General features: G+C 30.9%; 1 protein-coding gene across 1 annotated transcript; it reads right to left on the reverse strand.

The window, feature by feature from the left end:
• Nucleotides 1-779: 779 nt before the first annotated feature.
• HKL3 (hexokinase-like 3) lies at nt 780-3,968 on the reverse strand. Its single transcript, XM_047320965.2, has 9 exons — nt 3,616-3,968; nt 3,352-3,502; nt 3,058-3,231; nt 2,902-2,976; nt 2,642-2,797; nt 2,381-2,479; nt 2,146-2,276; nt 1,596-1,677; nt 780-1,494 (listed from the first exon to the last, which is right to left on the reverse strand). The coding sequence occupies exons 1-9, from the start codon at nt 3,885-3,887 to the stop codon at nt 1,165-1,167; spliced, it is 1,470 nt and encodes a 489-aa protein (XP_047176921.1). The 5' UTR covers nt 3,888-3,968; the 3' UTR covers nt 780-1,164.
• Nucleotides 3,969-8,836: the final 4,868 nt, after the last annotated feature.

Genomic DNA, 8,836 nt, shown 5'->3' on the forward strand with positions numbered 1-8,836 from the left:
AATTGGTTGGCTTTGGGTGAAGTTAGATTCGATTAAACCTAAATTATATCGAACTAGGTTAGACACATTAAGTCAAGTTAGGTGAAGTCAAACCAAGTTAACAATGCATAAGTGGAACTAAGAAAGATTAAGCCTAATTGACTTGAGTCTAGGTCAAGTTAAGTCATATTATGTCTACATTACTCGAGTTAGCCCAAGATGAAGTTGGGTCGAGTAATCTCAAGACCAATTGAGATTGAATCGAATAAAGCTTAGGTCGGATTAAGTGGACTAGGATCTATGTCAAGCTAAGTCGGTTCAAGTATACTAGGTTTAGTGTTTTCTGGATTTTTTTCATAAATTATAGAAAATAAATAGTTTTTCTATAGGCATAGAATCAAGTTATGTCATCGATATCCATTCTCCTTAGAGCCTTTTGCACCATCTACGGATTCCTCCATAATCCATAACAAACACATCGAACGTTGGTCTTGGATTCACTTTCATAATCATTTGGGATAAATCAATCATGATGGAACGTATTAATATAAAATGCTAGGATAAAGAGACCAAGTACTGTCTGAGATAATGAGAAAGAAGAGAAAGAAATATAAATACTATAGAAGAGAAGAAGAATAGAAAGTAAAAATGGGGTGAAAAAGATGTTTATATTAGTGTCCACATATCATTAAAAAACATGGCAAAATTGTTTCTTGAATATAATGGGCCAAGTCCTGTTGTTTTCTTTTGTATATTTTTGTTCACAGGTGGTTAACAATTCTGAGATAGATAGATATATATAGAAAAATCAGCAACCATTTTTATATTTTAATGTAGATTGCTTTTCTTTTATGCGGATTTCCGATGTTGAATGAGGACAAACCGATACGGTAATAGTATGATCGTTGAGATCCAATCTCAAAAAACATTTATAAGCAAAAACAAAAAGGACAATTTCAAGGTAGTCCATGTCCAAACTCAATAAATAACTGTTGTCTACAATCACCAGCAGCCCAATTTAGCTAGTGCATCCACCCGTGTATACCACATGTCCATTTATAATGAGTCCAAAATCACTCAATGAAAAATATTAACTCATTCAAAGGCAAATAGAAACTCTTCTTTTTAGCTCAAGCATCATCATCATCATCATCAAAAGAAAAGAAAAGTGTTGAGTGTAAAGGGTCAAGAATCTGAACTGTGTGCTCGAGTTTGAGCAGCAGCAAGGAACAAAGCTCCAGTTCCAGAACCACCATGTGAATGTTCAATGATGACATTGTCTGAGAAATCTTTGCCAAGCATTTCCCACACACCGCTATGAAGGTAGTTTCTGAAAATGCGATAGTGCTCATAAAGCTCACCTTCCACCGTCACCACACTCTTTCTATTCTTAATTCTTCCAAGCTTCTTAATTATTCCCACAATTCCTGCTCCCGCTAATCGTGCACCCCTCTCTGCTACTATGTCACACACCTCAGCCACCACTTCCCGTGCCATTGGACAACAATTATGGATCTGTGCTTTGTCGAATATGCATTTTCTACATGTTAATTCATTTTGTACCTTTTTCGCTGGCATGGATCTTATCATTGGAAAGGTGAAGTGTACATTCTTACCTCGAAAATTTCTCCCAGTTTCTCACCCACTATTTCACGATCCTCCGACGTATCTTGATGCATGGCAGCCATATCAGAGGACCTGCACAAGGTGTCAAATAAGTCTCATTATTTGAATTACAATGTCTCTACTACTTATTCATTCATGCTAGCTCATTGATTTTCTAATTGAAGTAGGATCATATTAGTTTCTTAAATTATATGGAAAACTTTGGTAGCTTTTCTAAAATTCACCCATTTCTGTTCTGTAAAGTCAAAACTAGATGAAGACTTGGCACGTGGTCAGATTCTATAATAAAAAAAGAATCTTTTAACAGTGTTTTAAACGCATTAAATGAATCAGAAAGGATCTCTCACCTATATGTTCTAAAAGTTATAATTGTAAACAATGTTTAGAAGGATCTTAAGAGAGTAATTTTAAAATTTAATCGAGAACAATTTTACAAATTCGTTTTCATTGAAAAAAAAAAATTCTGACCCAAACACAGAAAAAGTTATGCAATAAAGTGATAAAGGCTTCCGATAGATGGAGTATTTATGGGTGAGGAACCTGATTAAATAGGGAGTCATTAACTTCGGAGGCACTCTGCATCCAAACAAGGCTGTTTCCTTGGCCAACTTCAACAAGATCTGTCTTACAACTTCTCCCAAAAACTCTCCTGAAATAAGCTTTTCGAAAGGCTGATAAGGTAAAAAACAGAAGACTCAGTTGCCAATTGTAGATGATTGGTATGTATTTATAACAATGGTAAATGTTCAACAGTGATTTCAGGAGCTATCTATACCCGGCCACCAGGATCTGAGCTTTCAGCATCTAAAATGTCATCATACAATGTTGAAGGGAGATTACCGGAATAGAAGTTTCCCCACTCCATGCTAATCACCTGCAATACTACAACCGAATTAATCACTTAAGTTGCTTAATTCACAGTTGAGATATACCTTTACATTCAACTAATCTCTTCATAGCATATATTTAATTATTGTTGAGGACTATTTGATAATTTCTGGTACAAGCATGGATATTGTAATAGTAATTAACTAACCTGTTCCCTTGAATTGGAAGACTGTGAGAGATCACTGGCAACGTCCTCTGCTGGTTCTACATAAGCAGCATTTGTGGTGGTGCCAAGGTTAACTGCAACCACGCTCTCCCTGTTATAGTATCTTCCACCGGCCAAGCCTCCAATAGTTTCATCAACCTATTCAGTATTAATGTTTTGAATCTGCTATTGCTTCAGACGTGGAAAGACAGACATACCCCAGAAAATGTAACATTTACAAAATGAATTGATAGGGTTCTAACCAGTGAGGCAACGTGCATTTTCATTCCATGGTTCGTCAACGCTCGATTTAAGTCGTTCACCATTCCTTGGCGAACCTGCTTCCACAACGTGAGTGTTTTAGTCTTCCAACACGAAAAAGGATTAGCATTTATGTATGTGTACTAATTAAACTCAACTGGGTTGTTTGCGTTTTTGTGTTCTGATGCTGTCACCGAGAAAGGCATAGCTTGATCAACTGGATATGCCAATGTGAAGCCGAGTTTCTTGTTTTTGGCGGGTGCACTGTCCTCAATCTCAGGATGCGCCGAAACGAACTCAGCTATCTCTTTAGCTATGTAATCATTTATCTCCTGGTAAAACAAGTTTGAGGTGTTGGGGGCATTATAATGCATGCATAGATTCATATAAAATGAAACTAAGAAAATGGTGTCTAAAAAGCATTTTTCAATTAATATTTATGGTAAAATTACCAGAGAAGAGCCAGCCATGACAGCATCAGGGATGGAAATATGTTGTCTTTGTAAGGCAGAGATAGGCTTATTCTTTCCTCCGAGTCGCGCACACAACATCAACAAATTCCTTCCATGCAAACTAACCCCATAAAAGAATCCTTCTTCGTCTCTGCCAAGTGTCAATCAATGTTATTTTTTTTTTTAAGAAAAAATTTGACATAGAGAAGATGAAAATACTCCTCACTAAAATCACATACGATGACGAAAAAGAGAAATATGTACCCGAGTGGGAGCGATGTAGCATTGGAAACGACCATGTTGAGAGAGGGTGAATCATCGGTAATAGCAAGAGAGTCTTCCATGCTGGTCACCATATCATCAGCTACTTGCCAAAGAATTTTTAATGGGGTGGCACTTTCCCTAGCAAACCTTCTTATTATTTGTTTCATTCTCCTCAACTGTTGTTCTTTCCATTGCTTCCACTTTCTGATCAATGCCCCTACCACCACCACCGCAATACTTGTGCTCACCACCACCACCACATTCTTCCTCATCCTCCAACACCGATATTTTCAGATCAAAGATCTCTCAACTCAATAAAACATTCTTCTCTATTTTCATTTCTCCCAAAAAAAAAAAACCCAAATAACTGAAATCCGCTAATCCAGTACACAGGAACGAGTATCATGGAATTGTATGGGTTGAGAGCTCACTCACACAGATGGGCTAATCCCTTGGTCTAAGCCTACCCAACTACGTCCCTAGCTCGGGCTTGGGCTTGGGCTAATAGAACAATAACAAACAAGGGTCCAAAATCTAAAGTGCTTAATGTTTGTTTTTAGACATTTAATTTCTTCTAAGAAATGATTTTGCAAGATTTACAATTTGGTATACGGGTGTCTAAAAGTTACCTAAATAAATTTAACGTTTTTTATATGGGTGTGTAAAAGTCGTGGCACAATTATATTAGCTTGTCTATTCCTAACTTTTAGCACTGCAAAAAGCTAGCTTTTTAGTCACGGTGTAAATACCTTTCACATAAAGTTTGAAAATACCTTCTACATACAGATTAATTATGCAATTATGGAATCTAAATTTGAAATTTTGGTAGCAGAAAGTTGACAGTTGTTGGACATGAACCAACATGTCAAATATGTGGTGCTGAAATCCATTTCGTTGAATTCAGGAGAAAGTTGATACTCGGGGTGATGCATGTCAATAAACTCAGCAGAAAATTATTTTCTTTATTTTTTTCATTATGTTATTATTTAAAAAAATCTGTATCTCCCTTACATCATACATCCCAAAAAAAAATAGAGGATACATTGATTTTATTCCTGAAAAAAAATAAAAAAGTGGATCTAAAGTCAAGGTTTTTTTCTTTGTCTCATTATGGCAATTTACGAAACAGGTGTTGTCTTATAAAAATATTGACACTTTTGATCTGAGAGATATACGGACGAAAGTTTGTTGAGCGTTGTTGTCGTTTAGTTGGAGTAATTGATGAGAAAGATGGCGTCACCACAAAAACGACAAAATCACAAGACCAAAGGTATAAGAAGATGGGAATATATACCCACGTGAAGTCATTCTACATTTTTATCATATCATCTTGTATTATTCTATTGAAAATTTATGCAGTTTGGTTTAATCATTCATTTCTAATTTAATCTTTAAATATTTCAATTCATCAATATTTGCGGAGTAAACTTTCTTATTCATAATGATTTCATTTTATTTAAATACAATTATGTTGCACAAAATATACATCCATGTTTAAGAAGAAAACTCATGATCTCTTTTTTCCTTTGCTTTTTTAAGAAAAAAATTATATCTTAGATATATATATATATATATATATATATATATATATATATATATATATATAATTGTTTATAATCTCTTTTGTTAGATGATAAAATTAGTAAATACCATATTATAATCTTAAAATATTTTATTGTAATAATTTTCCCATAAGGAAGGTTTTAGAGATTGTGATTAGTAATTAATAAATTAATTTCTACATATATATTTTTCATCAATTTTTATCCAATCATTGATTGATTTAAATATAAACCAGTTACTATAATTAACTTTAGATTCTATTTTTTTTGTTAAATTTAGCATAAAAATAATTTTTTAGAAAATTCAAATGCATGTATTATTGCATTTGCTTTTCTTTAAAGTGATATTAATATAAAATTGATTTGATAATTCCAATTCAAAGACACACATAATGATGCGTTTTTCAAGATGTGCTCGAGTGCCTCTCTCACTTTTCAAAAGAATTGAGATGGGTTCAAAAAAGGACAAAACACTGAAAAAAATATATAAAATTTGAGAAAACTTAGGGATTGGTTGGTGACATAATCTAAATTTAAAAATAGTTTCAACTAAAAAATGCAAAGAAATTCCTTTCACCACCCCACCAACATATTTTTAAACACACGTATACGTTGGCTGAATGAAGACAGCAAAGGCAAATAGTGGGAGGCACAGTTGATTAGGTTTGTATTGAGTTGGTTCTTATCGTGTTATGTTTCTATCATACCAAATTGTAATATGACAAATTATACAATTTAGAATAAGCAATATCAATTCTGGTTCTAATATATTCCTGTCATTCCATATATCTATGTATAGAATTTATTCAAATATATCATAGATTTATAAAATTATAGTTGGAAATTATATTGCATCATAAAGGAACGCAGAGTAGCGGTGGAATTTTCTGAAGAAAGTGTTTGGGTTTTTCAAAGTTGGTGTGTGGTAGAGTCTTCCGTATAAAGGTAGTGGAAAAAGAGAAGATGAGTTATTTCAATATGGATATGATGTTTTTTTTTTTCTATTCCTGGAAGTTTGGAATAAGAAGATCGCCGACCACAGTTTATGAGCCAATTGATGTGTCAAGGGTCTCATCGTGTCCACAGACAAAACTACAAATCAATAACACAACAACATATGCCCGTAAATTCTTATGCCGTCCATGTTTTGGTCAGTTTTGGGCTGCTCGGTTTGTTGTATTCCCATTCATTTTCTTTGTAGTATATTGAGTTTGATCCAAATAAAAAAGAAAAAATTGAAGTGGCGAAATTTTGAAAAATAATGTGTGAAAGGAACAAATCAATATTAAAACTATGGGAGACTTTCCATTTAATACATTAGTTCACTTGCCTTAAAAAACACGTGCAACCAAGAAGTATTGCACAAGTGAAATCATGTTGGGATTATTCAAGTTTTTATGTTTTAACGAAAATAATAAAATCAAGTCAGATTGTTTAAAGAAAGTCCTAAGACATGAGTCGACTGTCATGAGAAAAAGAAAAAGACAGGTAAATTTAATGTACAATTAAATTCTTGAATTAGTAATTCGAAAAATATAGAAGAGATACAAATCCTTAATGTTCACATTTAAACCACGACCGGAAAATTTCAAGACTAATTTATTGCTTGTGAAGCCTATATTTAACATTACTCTGAATCTTGTATTTACTAGTGTAAACACTTATATATATATATATATATATATATATATATATATATATATATATATATATATATATATATATATATATATATATATTTAATAATCATATGCAAAGATAAAAGTTGTAAAAGATAATAATTGAAAGTCTATTAAAGTTAAAATTTTTGTTTTATTAAATCTTTGACTTTAGGTTAAATGCATATTTTAGTACGTGTATAGATATATCGAATTCTGCATTTATTTTTAATACTTGGAAATTGATCAAATAAAATTTATTATGTCTAAAATATTATTGATAAGGTTTGTGTTTCCATGGTGAGTTCTCAAATTAACGTGTGTGTGTGTATATATATATATATATATATATATATATATATATATATATATATATATATATATATATATATATATATAACGCTTTTAATGCGGTCCTTAACTTTATTTTTTTGCATAATGAATCATATATTTAAAATCTATTATACTCTAAATAAAAAAAAATGTGTTAGTAAAGATAATAAGTTAGTTTGACTAATACAAAAACACCTCATAAATATGTGAAAATAGTTGATGAGCTTATTATATCTTACAAGTTATAATATATTTCAGTTAACCTCCTGCTAGTTTTTTTTTTCCCTTTTTTAGGTAATATATCTTTCATATCACCCTGACATTAAAAGCATGTGATTTAGACCTTTTGTGTCATCCTATCTACCCCACTGACTATTTGCACATTCAATATATTCAATCCTTGATGTGAAAAGTTACATTAAAAAACTGAAATGAATTGAAATTATTTATATAAATATTGTGATATCAAATATTATTTATGTTATTTAATTATTTTTTTTTAAGTTTTAATCTTTACTACTACGTGAATGATATATCATGTAAAATATTAGTTTTATTTATTTTATCTTCTTTTAGTCTTTCTCATGGTAAACTTTTTTCTAGCATAATAGCCGTGTTTGTTTTCTCTCTATATATAATTAAAATATTTTATAAAAAAATGTTATTTTTTAGTTAACTTTTTAGGATTGGCATATTTAACTTAAAATGTAAAAGACCATCCAAAACTTTTTCTAATAATGTTTAAGGAGATTATTGAATGATTTATTATTAAATTATAATTAGATATTAATAACTCAAAGGAATTATCAAGTAATTTATTATTGAATTGTTACTATATTATTTATAAATATTTGCTTAAATATTTACTTTTACAAATACCATATTTGAAACTAGAAATGGATAATAGATTTAACCACAAAGGATATATATACGTAAGTGGGACTATTGTATATTAAATTTATTTTGATATGAATTAGATCTAAACTCAAAATTATAATAAACTCAACAGTGTCAGTTTCTGATCCACTAAATCTAAGTTGGTGCACGATTGGATTTTGCATTGCAAAATGTAATTTAGGATTGTTGATGAATAATACTAAGATAATAAAACATCTTTTATCTATTTATGTTTATTTAATTTTGAAAAATCTTAATTCCGAATTAGTAAAATTTAGATATCTCTTTATTGAGAACATAATGGTTTCACATGTACGATTAATTCCTTTTATCACTCGACTATATATCATTTCCCAAAATTTTACTGCCCAATTTTTTCTTCTTCTATGTTTTATTATTATAATTTTAGTTTTCACACTTTTTTATTACTATATAAAATGTGTCGCAAAGTGTTGACATGTCCTTAAAAAATGTTATTTTATCACAATTTTTGCAAAACGTATTTGAAGTCATATATCGACTAGAGATAAGGTCAATTTATAATACATAAGTAGGTGCAAATCTCACCTTACAAGCCGATTTTGTGGGGTTGAATTAGACTTAAAACTCACTTCTAATATGGTATTAGAGTCGTGGTTGGCTCGAGATGTCTATATCTCGACGTGAAGAGGGTGTATTGGAAGTCTCACATCGACTAGAGATAAAACCAAATTATAATATATATATATATATATATATATATATATATATATATATATATATATATATATA

This window comes from Vigna umbellata, chromosome 1 (genome assembly GCF_029865625.1).
Source record: "Vigna umbellata cultivar VRB3 chromosome 1, Vumbellata_1.0, whole genome shotgun sequence".
Taxonomy (NCBI): Eukaryota; Viridiplantae; Streptophyta; class Magnoliopsida; order Fabales; family Fabaceae; genus Vigna; species Vigna umbellata.